The sequence below is a fragment of the Antechinus flavipes genome, chromosome 2, assembly GCF_016432865.1.
Source record: "Antechinus flavipes isolate AdamAnt ecotype Samford, QLD, Australia chromosome 2, AdamAnt_v2, whole genome shotgun sequence".
Classification (NCBI taxonomy): Eukaryota; Metazoa; Chordata; class Mammalia; order Dasyuromorphia; family Dasyuridae; genus Antechinus; species Antechinus flavipes.
The window spans coordinates 451,830,534-451,848,986 of NC_067399.1; the positions used below are offsets into that span (position 1 = coordinate 451,830,534).

The 18,453-nt window shown below is 45.3% G+C and overlaps 1 protein-coding gene across 2 annotated transcripts; it reads left to right on the forward strand.

Moving 5' to 3' along the window:
• Positions 1–248: 248 nt before the first annotated feature.
• DUSP15 (dual specificity phosphatase 15) lies at positions 249–16,650 on the forward strand. Of its 2 annotated transcripts, none has more exons than XM_051979438.1 (7): positions 249–701; positions 2,202–2,235; positions 5,762–5,844; positions 7,336–7,385; positions 11,633–11,707; positions 13,021–13,192; positions 14,284–16,650. In XM_051979438.1, the coding sequence occupies exons 1-7, from the start codon at positions 681–683 to the stop codon at positions 14,395–14,397; spliced, it is 549 nt and encodes a 182-aa protein (XP_051835398.1). In that variant the 5' UTR covers positions 249–680; the 3' UTR covers positions 14,398–16,650. The 2 variants fall into 2 exon arrangements, with proteins under 2 accessions (XP_051835398.1, XP_051835397.1); XM_051979437.1 differs by having other exon boundaries at positions 253–701; positions 14,066–16,650.
• The last annotated feature ends 1,803 nt before the right edge of the window (positions 16,651–18,453 follow it).

Here is an 18,453-nt window from a genome sequence, read left to right on the forward strand (position 1 = left end):
AGCCTCTGCATCTAAAACAAATATCCCCTCATCCCACTTCTCTCCCCCTCACTTAACGTCTCCTTTCCCGCACCCCAAGTACAGGGCTGTATCTTTAACCAAGCTCAGCAATGACAGGGATCCCACTCCGGAATCAGAATCCCTGAAAATAAAAGCCTTTCCCTCCCCCCGCCCCTTCCGCGTCTGCCCCCAACATGTCTCGCTTCCCACAGCCCCATGCATGGTGCCTGCTTGTGACAGCCCTGCCAGGGTTTGCCCGCCCCTCCAAGGTGCTCACGTCCCTGGGCATGGGCAGCGGGGGCCAGGCGGGAGCCAGCCTCCCACTGCAAGGTTGAAACAATCTCTCCTTGTCCCTAGAGGGGGTACAAAAGACAGCCCTTGGGGGTAAGGGACACTAAGGCTTTTGTTCATTTAGCTTAGCCTGGCCTCCAGTCAGCAGCCCAGCAGCCTGCACATGATTAGGGAATAGGTGGAGCCTTCCGGCTCTGCCATTGTCTCCCAGCCTGTGCTGCCCGGACCAGCTCGGGAAGAAGTAACACCTTTGGATCCTCAGAGCTGGACTAGGAGAGAGAGCCCCGCGCCTGCGCCTGGATCTGACCTCCCAGGCAGCCAGGGGCCCCGTCGGGCTGGAGCCTGACTGGGAACTGGAGGCAGGGGCAGCCGGCTGGCCCACAAGGACCATGGGGAATGGCATGAACAAGGTAAGGAGTCAGTGGGGATGGAGGGTGGGTTGGGCCTCAATGCAGACCCCCACGACTGGCCAATCCCACCATCCCCCATCCCCCATCCCCCCAAAGGAATTTCTTCTGAGACCAAATTGACTCCAATCTCTTCAGTCTACTGCAGAGGGGACTGGCTCTGTGTGTATTGTGTATTCTCTTTCTCTCGCCTTCCCTCCATTTCAGTTCTGTCCTTCATCTCTGTCATTGCATCTCCTCCTCATTGATGTGTGCTACCTCCCCTTTGGGGCTACTTACCCGGCTCTGTCCCTCTCTCTCTTCCTTGAATTCCATCCTTGGATCCCTCTATACATTTCTCTTTTTGTCCTATCAGTTCCTTTTTTTCTCTGCTCCCCTTGATCTCTGCGTCTCTGAATTTCTGCCTTTCTCACCTATTCTCCCTCCCTCTCCATCCCTCAAGGCCTTTTCAATATTTATCTCTCTAGATTCTTTTTATTCCTCTCTATCCCTTTCCATCCTTCTGTCGCCATCTAGCCTTCCTTGCATCCTCGGTATTTTTTTCTTATCTGTATCTCTCCCTCCCTGTTTCTCCATCTCCCAATTTCTCTTGCAAGTCTGTCTGTCCTTTTTTCATCTCTGTCTCTCTGTATAATTCTCCCTTTGTCCTCTTTCCCTCTTTCCATTCCTGAGTCTGCCTTTCTATTTTTCTCAGTGACTTTGCCTCTCTATTTCTGTCTGTTTTCTTTCTGAAGGTCTGACCCTGTTCTGTCCCTCCCTGACTTTCAAAGACCTTTTTAAGTCGGGGCCAGGATTTTAGTGTTTCCTTGAGTACTGCATGTCTTTTGTCAGTGTCTTGGGTTCTGAATTCCCTGTCCCCTGGAGGCACATTATGCTGTTGACCCAGGGAAGATCATTAAGATGCCAGCCAGACTGACAGGATGCTGGACTTTGCTCTGACCATCAGGATTCTTGGATTCCCTGTTTCGGGTTGGCCCCTCATTTCCTGGGTACAGATTGGGTCATTCAGAAAAAGGAAAGAGTGAGTCAGATGTGAGAGAGGTATCATGGGGACAGTTGCAGGGGTGGGGATAGGACCTAGGGGTTAGAGGAAGATGGAGAGAAGCTGTTTATCTTCAGCCAAGCACAGGGCACTCCTTGGGGAGTGTTTAGAGATCAGGATGTTTCTGATGTTAGTATTGGTATCATTAATGGAAAGAGGATTTGGTGTTTGCATCCCTGTTCTGCCCCTTATTATTCCATAAGCTCTTAGTGAATCGCTCTCCACTCTTTAAGTTTCATTTTCTTTACCTTCAAAGTTGAGGGGATTTGGGATCTCTAGCTCTAAACCCTATGATCCTATAATCATAACCCAGCAGCCTCAAGGGTTTGAGAAGCATGGGCAGCAAGGACCAGAAGACCTCTCTGTTTCAACATGTGGACAGCCCGGTGAGGGGAAAAGGTGCACCTCTCTCACCCCATTGTAGCCCAAATCTGACCTTCTTCCTTTCTGTGCTCCTACAGGTTCTTCCTGGACTCTATCTGGGAAACTTCATTGGTAAGCAGTGCCTTCTCCCACACCCCCAAAGTCCAAACACTGCCCAGCCCAACCCCAGCCCTGCCACCCACTCTATAATTCTATAGATCTAGCACCTGGATGGATGAAGCATCCCAGAGCTCTCCACAGCCTCCAATCAGGGGGCCTGGATTTGGTCCCCAAAGTCCTTGGCTACTACCTGGATATCTTGGTTTTCTTCACTAGAGCGCAAATTCCTCTGCCTCAGGAAAAGGCCATAGCTCGGAAATTCATTTAGCTGCTTTATCTTCCCCCTTCTTCAGAAAGAAATGAAGGTGAGGTGAGGAGAAAAACTAGCAAATAATTGACAGGTCTTCCCTTTGGTTATGTTACATTTTCTCAAAAAAGAGAGTTCCAATACTGAGGGAGCTTTTGACTCAGTGTGTGACCTTGGAAAAGATATTTTCTCTCACTAACTTGTCCTAGGGACAGTGGTGTGTAATGGCTCCAATGTAGTCACAGGACCTGGCTTTGAACCCAAGTTTTACCATTTAGTTCTTGTGCAACCTTGAACGAGTAGTAGCCTTTCTGAGCCTCAGTTTCCTCCTTTGTAAATTGAGGGGGGAAGAGGTAAACTCCATAATGTCCAATGTCTCTTCTAATGCTGCCATTCTGTATTTCTAACATCCTAAGCATAGACTGCTCAAGACAGGGGAGGAAGAAAGATGACTTTAAGGGGAAGGAATGAGACCCCCAAGAGCAAGGCTGTTAGCAGACAGACACTGGCACCAGTTAGCTTCCAGGAAGGCATCCTGCAAACCCTTTATCCCAGGGGCTAGAAAGACACTCTTTTAGTATCTCCTCTTGTTGGTGAGGGAGATGTGCAGGAAAATATCTGCAGGACACCGAACCCCAGGGCTCTAACCACAGACAGTGTGGTTTTAGGAAGGGGAAGAACCTGGATTCTGATTCTGCCTCTGCTATTAATTGGCCGCCTGACCTTGAGCAAACCCCTGCCTTTTCTTGGGTGAAAAAAAATAAGGTTAACAGATGGGATCCAGTTTGAAAATCTAAAGCTCTCGAGAGGAAAGTGATCGTGTTACTGCAACTGGCTTGGCCTGCTGATGCTGCTCCTAATCTGTCCTACTCTGGACCTGGTCCAGCACATGGAGGCACAGACACTGGGAAGACAATTCCCAGGGGAGCACTGTGGGGCACCTTTTTTTAACTTACTGTAAAAACTTGCACTTTCTTCAAGGAGGCTAATACTTACAAGACCTCCCTTTATTACAAGGTTGTTGGAGGGTCGTACTGCATAAATCTTAAAACACTCTAAAATAGAGATATAAGTTGTTGCTATTATCAATGGATAGGAGACAGTCCTATTATGCAGGGCTCACAGAGAGCAATATTGGCCAATCCAAGCTTAGGTTATGATGAGAAGGGCAGAGGTACAGGAGAAATAACACCGCATTTGGCGTCAGGCAACAAAGATCCACATCCTGACTGGGCCATAGTAACTATGTGGTCTTGGGCAAATAATTTCAGAATTGTCTCTGGCCTAGCTTTCACTTTCACTTGCTGCTAGGCAACTCAAAAGGTCTTTTGCCCTGTTCCAAAATGCTAAGTTTACCCACATGCTGTACCCAGCACATACCTGTCTCCTGTGGGAGACAATGGGCTGTTCTAGTGTTGAACTATGAAACCTCCCACTCTCCTCCTTTCACACACACACATATACACACAGACTTGCACTCATATACCCACACATACTCACATAATCCAGGAAATGGAATTAATTTTCTTTTTTTTTATGCTCAAATTCTATAATTCTGTTTATTGGCTATTAATACAAATACATATGTTTATATACATACACATATGAGTATAAAATATCCACCTAAATATGTGTATATGCATATATGTATATATGTAACTATATACAAGAATTTCTAAACTTGTTTACATCTTGCATTTATTGTGGTTCAGTCATTTCAGTCATGTCCAATTCTTTCTAACTCCATTTGAGCTTTTCTTTTTTTTTTTTGGAATTAATTTTCAGTGCTTACTGATGGGGAAGAGGGAGGGGTCCTTATGTGATTAAGGCAAAGCAGACTTTTAAAAAAATGTTTTATTGATGGTTTTTTCTTTCCATCACAATTATTCCTGGAAGCTATTTCCCCGCCCCATCCATCTTCTCCTCCGTTGTTAGGAAGAAAAACAATTAGGCAAAAACACCCAAGATACTGATTGTAACATGCTAGGAAAGACTTTCTGAGTTTTGGCCATAAATTATATGTCCTTTACCACCAATGGCCATACCCATTCTGTTTCTCCCACCATCTGGGGGGTGGAATTTAGGAAATTTTCTTTTCATTCCTTACCCTACCATGGCCCAGAGCTCCACCCTCCCCTTTTCTATGACTTCTCAATCTTTTCCCAATGCTTTCCCTTTATCCTAACCTTTCCTACTCCTCAACCCTAATATCCATCCCCTTTTTTCCTTTTCTTCAAGTCCCTGTTCCTTCTCTGGAAGGGCTTTCTGTTCTAAAATATATCCCTATCATAGAACCATGAGCAAAACACAGAACGTTAGTTCTAATAATGACCATGGAACATCAGATAATAGAGGCTGAAAGGAACCAAAGAACATAGAATGAAAGAGCTAGAAAGGACTTTCAGATTCAAAACTATCAAAATTGGAAGGGACCATATTGACCATCTAGGACTAGGGATTTGTCTTAGATAGATTTTCAAGGTATCATGAGCGTAGATGGTGAAAAAAAAAATGACCTCTTTATCTTCTGGTTTCCTTTGAAATCCCACACATTTGATCTATATCTAATTGTTTGCTGTCTTGAGGGAAAGGGAGGTAAGGGAGGCAGGGAGAAAAAAATTGGAACTCAAAAATATCATAAAAATGAATGTTGGAAATTATCTTTACATGTAATTGGAAAAATAAAATAGTATTGAGGGAAAAAAAGAAATCTTATATATTTAAAAGCATTCTTCTCAGAAAGGATCCATAGTCTATCAGACTGCTCAAAGTGCCCATTACACACACAAAAAGATTAAAAATCCCTAGTCTGGACCAACTTCTTTATTTTACAGAGGGGAAAGCTAGTTGACCAAGGCCACACAGGTGGGTCTGGCAGAATAAGACTTGTGATCTGTTCCTCCTGACTCCAAATTCTATACTTTTTCTATTGCTGCTTCTGGGTGCCTGATATTCCCACATTCGTTTCTTCCTTCCTTTTTTTTGAGGTTTGACATGCTTGGTTAAAATGCAAATATGTCCCAGGGAAGAGTGACCCTTAAAGACACAAACAGCTTTTAATACCTTAGCAAAAATTAGTTTATCTAAAGCCTAGTAGACATAGCCTTGGACTGATAATTAAGAAACCTGCCTGGAAGTTTTGGCCCTTGCTAAGTTATATGGCCCCCAGGTCTGACCTGTGGTGGAAAGAGAAAGAAAGGGGAGGGAAGGGGCCTCTTAGCCTGCGCAGCCAGGTTCTAAGGGCTATAAATAAACCCACCAAATCAGCACTGGTTTTTTCCTCCTTCTCAGATGCCAAAGACCCAGACCAGCTGAGCAAGAATAAAATCACGCACATCATCTCTATCCACGAGTCTCCCCAGCCCTTGCTGCAGGTATTGCCATCACTTCCCCCAGAGCTCCACCACCCCACTGACACCTCCTGTAGCCAGTGCCCTGCCTGAAAATGTGACTAGGGTGGCCCCAAACTCGGGATCATGCTCAGAGCAAGGGTAAAAGGGTTTGATTTATTTCTTTTTCTAAAATGGGACTATTTAAGCAATTTACTTCCTCCTCTGATAATCTGGGAAACCTATATTTTTGGAGGTAGTCATCCATTTCGCTTAGCTTATCAAATTTATTGGCATAAAGTTGGGCAAAGTAACTCCTTATTATTTCTCTAATTTCCTCTTCATTGGTGGAAAGTTCTCCCTGTAAAAGGGAATCTGTTGTTGCCCTGTTGAGAACTCCTTGGGGCTAGGGGAGAGGGGGGAATCTAAATCCTAGGATGGAAAATTGATTGAGAAGCTTAGAATGGAAGTCTAGAGACAAGGGTTCTAGTCCCAGGCTTGACTTATTCAGGGATGGGTAGAATAAGAAGGGCAAGTCCAAGATCCAAGTGATTTTATCAGTAAGGGGAATTTCCAGTATGGGAATTAGTAGCCATCAAAGACAAGATTTGGATCCTAACTTCAAGCCCAACTATATCTTGTCCTATCATCTCTCATCTTGATGCTGAATAAGTAAATGCCTTTGTATCTTAATTTATTTTCTGGAAAATGTAGAATTAAATGGTCTCTAAGGTCCCTGTTAAATCTAACATCAATGTTTTAAGGTCCCTTATAATTCTGATATGCTGTGTCCTGTGTTCTAAGCTCCCTTTTTAGCTCCAATATCCTTGGTTCTAAGGTACTTTCTAGCTGACATTCAGCATTCTATATTCTAGCGTCCATAACAACCTATATTCTAGGTGACCTGAGAACTCTAAAAATCATTTGCTCTATTGATGTGATCTGTTCCCAACCTGATTTTCCCCCTTCTCTCCAAAGCTAGGACTGAAGGTGGCCAAAGTAGGCACCTACTTAGGGCATATCTATTTTTTTAGGCAAAAGGACATGTTTTAATACGACTTCTTATAAATGTATATATTTTTAATGCCAGAAAATCCTGTTCTCGGGACACAGGGAGATTTATTTTGAGATGTCACTTTTGTTACAGTGAATGCCAAAGACTTTGAGGCCCACGAGAAGCCATACCTCTCTTAGCTCTGCTGGCTATTAATTCCCATGATTTCCCTTTTGTCTTCATAGTTGTAACCTACAAAGAATTCAGAACTGGAAGTCACTCAACCACAGGTCTAACCTTTTGCTTTGTAACTATTTTATGATGTGACTTTCCCCCCTCTGGATCTCAGCTCCATTGACTCACAGAATAACAAAGCGGAGAAAGACTTTAGAGGCCATGTAGTTTTAAGGTTTGCAAAACAGAGGCTTAGAGTGGAGAAATAACTGACCCAGAAATGAATCTGGGACTGAGCATTGGGTCTGGGAAAGCAAAAGCTGGCATTGGACATTTTCTAGCTTCCTGAGCTTGTATTCTTCTTTTAGGATATTACCTATCTTCGGATCCCAGTGCCTGACACCCCTGAAGTCCCTATGTAAGTATTATACTAAAGTAATTGCAGGGGCAGGGGGCTTGGAGGGCAGGGATAGTAAAGATCCTCTACTACAAGGGAGCCTACAGACTTCCATTTGAATCAATCATGTGTGAAATGTCATGGGGCATACTAGAAGGTAACCCTAAACATGTTAGAAGGCATGGGAATTATTGAACAATTTGTTCAAGAAATTATATTTCAGCACCAGATTTTTAGAGCCAGAAGAGGTTATTTAAACTAACTTTGTTGTATTTATTTTAAATGTTTTATTGAGTCTTTTTGCTTTTATATCACATTTATTTTCTAATATAAGCTCCATACTCACTCTACCAAATGAGCTTTCCTTTGTAACATAAAGAAGTTATTGTTATTGGAGGAGTCAAGTCCTGTCTGACTCTTCATGACCTCATTTGGAGTCTCCTTGGTGAAGACACCAGAGTGATTTGCCACTTCCTTCTCCAGCTTATTTTACAGATGAGGAAACTGAGGCAAACAGGGGAAGGAGCTTGCTCAGGGTCACACAGCTAGGAAGTATCTGAGACCAGATTTGAACTCAGGGAGATGAATCCCCCTAACTCCTATAAGGAAGAGTACAGTTCAATAAAACTAACCAACATAGAAACATTGAGTGACAGTATGTATATACCATATTCCATACCACTTTAGGGAGAGGATTGAAGTTCAATTCCTCATCTCTCCTCTTAGGCAAAGCTTAGTCATTAAAATTATACATGGTTAGGTTTTATTATCCTTTCCATTTCCATTGTATTCACTATGGAGACTGTTTTCTTGATTTTGCTTTTCCATGTTTCTCTGAATTCTTCAAAATCATTGTTTCCTATAGCATACTAATGTTCCATTACATATATATTGACCCTTTTGGACTATCTTCAGAGAGAATTACTACTACTTTCAAGTTCAAGGGTATAATCTGGGTCCACACTCCTAAAATTATATTATAAGCCTCCATCAATGAGCATATCTTCAAAAAATAAAAGCAAAGACATTTATTAAAATGGCATGGTAAGGACAGTAGCTTAAAAAAAACATAACCCTGGGACACATATTCCTGATAATTCACATAAGAGTCTTTGGGGGAAATGGGCATAAATTTATAGTACACTGGTGTGAGTCACAGAAAGGGAATACACATGACCAAGGCAACTCACACCTCTGGTATTATCAGCCCTGGGGTCCTTTATTTTCCTTGTAGAATCAGCATCTCGGTTGATGGTGATTCACCTGGGTACTCAGGGTTCAGCCCTCTCAGAAACTCAACTCTTGGTTGCCAGGGCCAGTTCTCTCTTTTGTTCGGTGTCTGCTCTTTTTGCTTCCAGCTTTCACCACTTACAGGCCCTTCCTCAAGTGTTTCGACCTGATTCTGTGTCTATATATATGCAGCTCTGCTCCCCACTAGGAATAGTGTCTGTTGCTGTGGCCCTTCCATGGGGTAGAGGAAAGATATCTCCTATCTCTGCTTCTGGCTTTTCCTGCACAACTCTTTGAACTGGGCAAGTCCCTCCATTTCCATGCATATAGTTGATGGGAAGTCAGGTATGGAAAAGAGAGAAATCTTTCTCCCCATTAAGAAGTTCCCTCTCAGGTTAGGTTCTTCTTTAGCTGATGGCCTAGGATAGCTGCAGAGCTAGCAAGCTAACTCTTCCCCGCTTCTTCCCCAAGTGATTGAGATTAGCTGACTTGCCCAGTTTACACAGTAAATTGATCAAGTACCTGAGGATGGATTTAAATTCAAGTCCTCCTGACTCCAGAACTGATGCTCTATCTCCCTAGCTGCCCCACAAGCTAACTTTTTAAGAGCTAGCCAGGGCAAAGGAGCGCGTGGGGGAGAGAGGAAAGGAGGGAGAGAGTGAGGGAAGGAGGGAGGGAGAGAGAGAGGAAGGGAGAGAAAGATGGAGGGAGAGACAGAGGGAGGGAGAGAGAGGGAGAGAAGGAGGGAAGGAGAGAGGGGGGGAGGGAGGGAGGGAGGAAGATAGCAAGGGAGAGAGGAGGAGAGGCAAAGAGGGGGAGAGAGAGAGAGGGAGGGAGGGAGAGAGAGATAGAGGGAGGGAGGAAAAGACAGAGGGAGGGAGAGAAAGATGGAGGAAGGGAGGGAGGAGGGAGGGAGAGAGGGAGGAAGAGATTGAGGGAGGGAGGGAGCAAGGGAGGGAAGGAAGGAGCGAGGGAGAGAGAAGGAGAAACTCAGGTCTTTATTCTAAGTTTAATATACTCCTACTTTTTTTTTTAAATATCTTAAGCTGGAAAATTTATATATCATAGGGTTTTTTTTTAGCCAGTCTTCAATCAATGGACATCCACTTTGTTTCCAGTTTTTTGCTACCAGAAAAGTGCTACCAAAACCCCTTGATTTACAGAATTGTTTTTCTAGCATCGTGGCTGTAGAGTCAAAACACCTGAGTCCTAATCTTACCTATACCTCTAACTCGTTGTGTAACTTCTGTCTTTCTTCCTACATTAAATGGGAAAGTTGTAATCAGGCATTTTTAACATTTTTTGTACCATGGAACTCTTTATCAGACTGATAAATCACCCTATTCAGAATAGTGTTTTTAAATGCATAAAATAAAATGCATAGGCATGATAATTGTGGAAATATATATAAAAAATTTTATTTGTTTAACATATGTATTGGATTATTTGCTGTTTAGGGGAGGGAGTGGGGAGAAGGAAGGGAGAAAAAATTGGAACACAAAGTTTTGCAAGGATGAATGTTGAAAATAAAAAAGCTATTATTTAAAAAAATAATAAAATGTATAGGATTACAAAAGAAATCAATTATGTTGTAATAGAGTAGATCCTGGATAAAAAAAAAATTTGACCTGGATGATCCCCATAATATCTTCTAGCTCTAACATGCTATAATACACACATATATGTGTATATATGCATATGTATGTATATACATGTATGTGCTATACCATATTTCCTATTTCTGTCATGATGTAATGTTTGCAAAGCAATTTCCCCACCAAGATAAAATAACTTGCTTCATATAATTAGTAAGTGTTGGAGCCAAGACTCAAATGTGAAAAATCTAATTTTAAAGTCCAGCTCTCTTTCTACTTCAGTCCATGAAGGTTCCCTGTTTTCTGTGTTCTAAAATCCCTTTCAGCCCTTATATTTTGTGTTTGTAGGATTATAATTTGGGATAGAGGAGGCTTTAAATGATCTCTAATCTTATTTTATAGATGGGGAAACCGAGTTTCAGTGACTTACCCAATATCACAAAGGCAGAATTCTAACCCACGTTCTTTGGATATAGCTGTAATGCTTTTTTATTTAAAAAAAAATCTTGATCTTTTTTTTTCTACATCACTTTTATTTCTGAATATATCCCTTCTCTGGGGCACCTATGTGGTGCAATGGAGAGAACACTAGTCCTGAAGTCAAGAGAACCTCAATTCAAATCTAACCTCAAACAGTTAACTAGCTGGGCATGTCATTTAACTCCCATTGCCTCCAAACAACAACAGCAAATATATCCCTTCTCTTCCCCTGCAAAGAAAGTCATTCTCCATGATAAAGAAATTTTTAAAAAGAGAGGGAAAAAAGCAACATGTCAGCCTGACTAATGAACTTATCGGCAGAGTGTGACAGAGTAGGCAATCTGTAATGCCCTCTGCAAAGGGAAGAAGGAGAGAACTGCATTTTCTTGTTTCTTTGGGGGGACTAAGCATGGTCAGTACCCAGCATTCAATCTTGAGACTTGGTATTTTATTCTTTCCACTTACCCAGTTATAGTCATTGTGTGTATTTTCCTGATATGGCTGGTGCTCTTTGCATCACACCACAGATGGTCTCTTCCAAAGCTCCTCCCTGCTCTGACATTTTAAATTCCAAGATCCGTTACAGCTCCAGCAACCTGTGATTCATCTTACCCCAGCACTTCAAAATACCTTATTCAGTGGATAAGGAAAGAAAAAGGGTGTGTGATAAACACAGGCACAAAATGAACTTTTTTTTCCTTTTTTTTTTCTTTTGCTAGGTAGTTGGGTTTAGGCGGCTTGCCCAGGGTCATATAGCTAGGGAGTGTGTGAGGCTAATTTGAACTCAGGTCCTCCTGACTCCAGCATCAGTGCTCTGCCCACCTGTCTACCCCAACCCAGGTACAAAATGGAGAAGTGGCTGGACCAGAGCCTCAGTCAGCCTGGAGCAGAGAGCTCAGGAACACCCTCCCCCTCCCCACCCCTGCTGTGTTAGCCATTAGCCTGTGTCTCTTTCTCCCCTAGTAAGAAGCACTTCAAAGAATGCATCAACTTCATCCACTACTGTCGCCTCAGTGGAGGGACCTGCCTTGTACACTGGTGAGCCCCCCCTACCCCAGAGTCCTAGCCCCTGGGAGTTCCGAGTGGCATTTTTAGCTCAATAAAATGCCCTCCCCTCCCTCTGCCCCGTCCTTCTACCCCCTTGTTCAAAAGACACTTTCCTGAAGGATCTTTTCAGGGATCTGGAATTCCATCCTTTCTGACTCATCCCTTTGGAGATAGCAGAACGGAGTGGAAACAGCACTGGGCTGGGAATGAGGGGAAGCCCAGGTCCTACTCCTAGGTCTGATAATGATTGATTATGCCCTTTTCCTTTTTGACACCTGGCTCCCTGATTTGTGAAATGAAAGGATTGAGCTACAGGGTTTCCACTCTGTTAAAACCTCAATTTTCTTTGCGAGTGTAATATCATTAATACCCAAGAAGGAGTTTATTTATTCCTTAGACTTCCCCCACCACTCAGGAGCTCCCTACTTGGAAATTTTGTTGGCTAGGTAGAAGAGAGGCTCTTCAGCTTTAAGTCCTTCCAGGGGAGAGTCAGCCTGGCTGAGGGATCATGGTTAGCAAGAGATCTGAGAGTTATACAAGGGGCCTTTAAGGAGAAAGGAAATATTGCAACTATACCAACCTCAGCACTGGACTGAGCTCTAGCTCTGCCCTACCTCTTCTCCTCCCACCCCACCTAGGGGCCTAGGGAGCCGCCAAGGTTACTGCTGAGCGCCGAGGATGATGGGGTCCAATGATCTGCCCCAGTGGGGCAGTTACAAAATCATGCAATCCTAGAGCATCCAAATTGGAAGGGACCTTAGCACAGAAGATGTGCAAAGTCAGAGTAGGAGGGATCTTTGTAGATCTTATCAAACTCTCCCACTTTATAGATGGGAAAACTAAGGCTCAGAGAAAGGAAGAAGGAGGTCACCCAGGAAACTACTACCGGAACTCAGATTTCGCGACTCTCCTTCCTGTGTCCTCTCCACTAAGCAACAGTTCTAGATGAGGGGGCTCAGAGACCAGAGGGCAAGAGCCACTCAACTACTTCAGCTCCTGGGAACAGGGAGAAAATCCCCAGACTGAAATGCAGCCAGAAAGACTTGCTCTTTGAAGGGGAGGGTGGGCTCCCAGAGAGGCTCAGCATATAATAAACTCTTGGGTTCTGTCATCATAAGTTCTATCATCTGTGAGCTGCCCTCTGAGGACCCCCGGCCCAGGGACTCCCCTCCCCTGCAAGCCTTCCCTTGGTCCGAGCCCTTCTCGGGGGCCCTTAGGGGGCTGGGCCAGGAGAGGAGCCGCCGCGGGGGTGGGTCTCGTTGCCCAGGCAGCAGTGCCGTTAACAAAAGGTTGGGCATCCTCAGCTTTGCGGGCATCTCCCGAAGTGCCACCATTGTGACAGCCTACGTGATGACGGTGACAGGACTGGGCTGGCGAGAGGTCCTGGAGGCAGTCAAAGCGGTCCGACCCATCGCCAACCCCAACCCAGGCTTCAAGCAGCAGCTGGAAGAGTACGGCTGGGGCAATGCCCGGAAGGTATGGGCCTGACTACAGGGCAGGGGCTGCCCCTGAGAGCCGGCGGTGGGGAAGGGGAGGGAGGCTCTAAGCACGGCCCCAGCTGGAGTCTGCAGGGAGGGGAGGAGCTGTGAGCCCGGAGCTGGGCCAAGGGCTTTTACAGGTATTATCTCATCTGAGCACAATCTACCAGCTTCACAGCCCTGGCGAATCAGATCCAGCCCTTAATCAGCCCTCCCAAGCGCCCTCCCTGTGGGCCACCCTGGAGCACAAAGTCAGGGGCTGCCTCAGGGCGGAGGGACCTCCCTGCAGGGATGTTAATGGAGTGCATGGGAGCCGGCACGACCCCTCGGGCGAGATCGCTTAACTTGCTGCAGGGTCAGAGGCCTGGGGGGCAGGCTCCGGGGTGGGGTCCCTGCCCACAATCAGAACGTCTCCCCGGGAAAAGAGGGCAGCACTGAGTGCGCACCGGGTCCCCAGAGCCCATCAGCAATGGGGAAACCATAATTCTAACCCTAGGAGTCTCAGGCATTTGCTGTAGTACCTTGCACTAATGTGGACTGTGCCATTCTCATAAGCACGGTCCCTGCCAGGAGCAGGGGATGCCCTGCCCTGAGTCCTTTCTAAGAGGGGAGGGGGCAGCAAGGGTTTGCGCTCTGGAGCTGGAAGAGCATTTAGAGGAGCTCTCATTTTATGACCTGTCCCTCCCCTCCCTGACCTCAAGCTTCAGTGCAGGGGCTCAGGCTCCCATAAGAGATGGGGTGGGGAGGAAGGACTGGGCTGCCTTGGTTTTGTGCCTCTGTCTTTGATCCCTCAAATGCTTTCCCCATTTCCCATTTACACCCTTCTCTGACCCTCCCTTCCCCTCACCCCCCTTCCACCCTCCGGCCGTAGCTGCGCAGGCAACTAGAGGAGAAGTATGGAGAGAGTCCGTTCAACGATGAAGAGGAGATCCGGGCCTTGCTGCCCCTGTGCAAGCGCTGCCGGGAGGCGTCCCCCTCGGGCAGCGCTGAGGGTACCCTGCAGAGACTGGTCCCCAGACCCCCGAGAGAGGTCCGGAGACCTCTCCCTCTCCTCGCCCGAGTCAAGCAGACTTTCTCCTGCATCCCCAGGTGTCTGTCCCGGAAAGGGGGGAAGTGATGGCCGCGAGTTACGTCCAGGCCCTTATTTGCAGAGCTGAGTTGGGGGGGAGTCAGGCTCAGGACCCAGGAGCACAAGGCAGATGACTGGAAGGATGGACGAGACCAGGCTGCAGCAGACACAGCGGCTGGGAGCAGCCTGATGGTCGGGGTGGTGCCCTGCCTGCCCTGCAGAAGAACAGAACCCCTCCCGGGCTGGAACTGGCTAGGCTTCTCCCTGCTAATGGGTTCTCCCTCCCACCTGTTTGTGTCTCTCCCCTGTCTTGTCTCCCTCCTGTCTCCATGTCTCTGTTGGTTGCCTCGGTACTAGAGGGTCAAAGGAAGGTCCTAGTCTCCTCACCCCATAAAAGATAGTCCCAGATCTGAGCTTCTGGGCCATGGCGCCTAATTCCCTGGGTCCCGCCCGTCTGGGTCTGGTGTCTGTGAGTCTGTCTGCTGTCTGCGTCTGTCTCTGTGTCCGGTCTCCCAAGGCCCTGCTGCAGTAACTGGTGCCTTAGCTCTTGGGGAACCCCAGTCTGCCTGGACTGAGCCCCTGCCTTACCAAGGAAAGGAGCTCGGGGATGAGGAGCTGCTCCCACCTGGGAGATGGATCATCCAGCCCCACCTCCTTATTTTACAAATAGGGAGCCTGAATCCCAGAGAAGAAAAGCCAGATGTCCAAATAGTAAGGGCAGAGGCAAATCCCAGTGCAGCCCCCGACTCCAGAGTTAGATTTCGGAGACAAAGTCCTGGGGGAGGTGGAGCAGAGTGGGCTGGGTCTAAGGGCCCAGGGGAAACAAGGAGGATGGGCCGAGAGAGACTGAAAATGGGGGGTGTGAGGAGGTGGTAAGGTTAAAAATAAGATTGAAAATGTGCAGGCCTTTGCTTGGTACTGCAGGCATTATTCCCATGTTATATCGGAGAAAATAGACCAAAAGAGATTCAGTTCCTCACTTATAAGTAGACAGTGTCAGAGGGGAGACTTGAGTACTCCCCTCACTGGGCTCCAAGTCTGACACTCTTACCACTATACTACCCTGCCTCATTTCACAGAAGGGGAAACTGAGGCTAGAAAAAGGAAGGGACTTGCCTGAAGTTGAATCCTTTTTCTGACTTCAGTTTAGAGCCCTGGAGACTTCTAAAAACACCAGCCTGGTCTCCAACCTCTTTGCAATCTCAGCTGGAAGCTGGGATCCTAGACAATGCTTGAACAAATTAGATTTTGTTGGGACTCTTTTAGGGAGAGGATTTCCTACAACCATGGCTAATTTAGCAGCCCGTGGAGCCCCAGATTGTGCCCCAGAGTGGTCTTGGATTCTTGAACAGCCCCCATTCCACTGAAACTAGGCCAATTCATGACAGTGAGCCCCCAACACCCTCATAGCCCTCATTCCCCTGAGCAATCACCCTCATTGAACCTCAGTCACAGAGTCACTTTTCCCTGCTCAAAAACCTTATCATTTCACCACACACCTTAATTTATTTAATTTTTTAAAAAAAAAAAACAAGGCAGGTTGATGCTTTTGCCATCATAGTCATTTTGCTCTATCATAGCTTTCTTCATTCCTTCCTATCTTCTCATTGAATATATTCTCTCATATGAAAAAGAAAAACAGATAAACAAACACAACCAATACAGTGACTTTGTCTGGCAGTGTATGCAGCATTCTTCCTGGAGAGTCCCCTTTGTGACTACAGAAAAGAGGGAGTTTCTGCCTCATTTATTTTGGAGACCAAGATTGGTCATTACAATTACATAGAATTGGTGAGGATTTTGTTTGTTTGTTTACATGGGTATAGTCATTGTATATTATTTTCCTATTATTTCTTTCTGCATCAATTCGTACAAGTCATCCTATGTTCTCCAAATTTTTCAAATTGGTTATTTTTTACATTGCAATAATGTTTATTACTTTACACACATGTACCACAATTTATTTGTCTCTTCCCCAATGTCCATACATTTATTTCTATTTTGTTTTTTTTTTTATACCACAAAAAATGCTGCTTTAAATTTTTGGCATCTATGGGGACCTCATAAATTTGATCTCCTTGGAGTATATGCCAAGTAATGGAATGCTTGGGTCAAAGCGTATGAAGAATTTAGGGACTTTTCTCACATAATTGTAAATTATTTTCCATAATGACCAACGCACAATTCCATCAATAGTGTATTAATGTGCCTGACCTCTCACAGTCCCTCCAATATTGACTTTCTATCTTTTGTCATCTTTGGCAATTTCCTGAGTGTGAGATAAAACCTTAGAGCTGTTTTGATTTACATTTTTCTTATTGGTGAGTTGGAACAATATTTTATATGGCTGTTGTTAGTTTGCAATCCTCTTTAAAAATTTCTTCTTATCCTTTGGCCCCCTGTTTATTGGAAAATGGCTCTTTGAGCACTTTCGCTTAGCTACTGTTACCCTCACAGAATTCCTCAGACCCTCAAGAAACCTGTGTTCCTCTCACCAAGTTACCATTACTCTGGTAATTTGGGCCCCATTTCCCCATGGAGCCTTCATCTCCCTTCTCAAACCCCACACCGAATCCCTCTCCCCCTTTTTAAGTACTCATCCTCTAAGCCCCCATCCCCACTCACTGAACCTCTAATACTCCATCACAGAATCACATTCTCTCAGAAGTCATACAGTCCAACCCTTACCTAAACAAGAATCCTCTCCTCAGACTGACGTTAAACCTTTGGATGAAGATTTTTACCGACATAGAGACAATCCACTATTTCCTGAAAGGCTGTTCCATTTTTGGATAATTCTAATTGTAAGGAAAGTTTTTTTTTTTCCTTATATCCCCTGAGCCTTCCATCCCTCTCACTCGGTTTCCCATCTTTTTTCTCATCCCCTAAGCCTTTCTCCCACTCAGTCCATTCAGTCTAGTCCCACTCCATCTCCTCACTCAGGCTTTGTTCTCTTTACTGAGTTCCCTGTGCCTTCATTGAGTCATCTGTGTTCTTTCATGAGCGCCCCTCTCATGAATTACCATCCCCTCACCCAGTCTCCATTCTGTCAGTGAGGTTTTATCCTCCCATTGAGCCCCTGCATCAATCCCTAAATCTCCATTCTCTCAATGAACCCCCATCCCACTTCTGAAGCCTTAATTACCCTCTGAGCCTACCATCACTGTTTCTTCATCTTCCATGCTCTTCCTCCATGACAGCCCTTCCTCCCTGTCCTTTTAAATCATCTTTGAAATCCCTCTAGATGTCACAAGGAGGATTTTTGTGAGAAATCCCCAGCCCTCATGTAGCCTGGGACTGTGGTCACATCTACCTCAGCTTCTTCACATCCCTGTCCCTTCTGTATACAGTAGCCTGTAGGTTTTCTTACAGCCTTGGCATTGGATCACTTCCCAAGAGGAAGAACTCATACTGGATTCACTGGTTCACTCACAACATCCACTACCTCAAACCCCTCCTGAGCTCTTAGGATAAGCCAAATGGGGAGACTGCATCCCCACTGAGCCCCTCTATCTGCTTCCCCTAACTGTCCTTAATATGGAGAAATCACTTCTCCATTGAACCTCCATGTCTCAGCCAACACTGATTGTGGGGACTCAGAAAGGGGAATCATGGACCCTCACAAAGGCGTAGCCAACATGAACATCCCCACAACTCAAAGGTGACTAATCCCAATGGTCATAAAATTCATGAGTGGGATAAGGAAGTAGCCTTTCTAAATCCCCTGAAGAACAATAAGGAAAGTAACTACAATTCCTTCTCTGGGAATTAAGACTTATAATTTTGCAAAGAAGCATTTACCTCCCTATTATAGAAGAAGATGTCAAATGTTGTCCATGTTTACAAAGGAGATTGAGATGCCAGCAGTAGAAAAATGCTCACTCAAGGTCACAAAGATGGTAGTCACAGGAACTAAAATTCGGTTCCTGAACTTCCATGGAGGCTCTTCCTCCCACACCATTTTCTGGGTTGGAAAGGATCATCATTTTGTAGCTAAAGATTTGAGAGACTGATTAGTCCAATACCTCATTTTACCCTGCAAACCAAGGAGTCACACTGGCAGCATGCAGCCAAATAGGATTTGAAACACAGTTCTCTTGACTGCAGAGGCAGTGCTTTTTCACTGTGTCAAGCAATGAGCACTTCCTAGGCACCTACAATAAGCCCAACATTCATTCAACAAACATTTC

Coding starts and splice junctions, on each gene's coding strand:
- DUSP15 (XM_051979437.1), top strand. CDS start 681: ATGGGGAATGGCATGAACAAG. Junction 702..2,201: donor TGGGGAATGGCATGAACAAG/GTAAGGAGTCAG, acceptor GTGCTCCTACAG/GTTCTTCCTGGACTCTATCT. Junction 7,386..11,632: donor GACACCCCTGAAGTCCCTAT/GTAAGTATTATA, acceptor TTTCTCCCCTAG/TAAGAAGCACTTCAAAGAAT.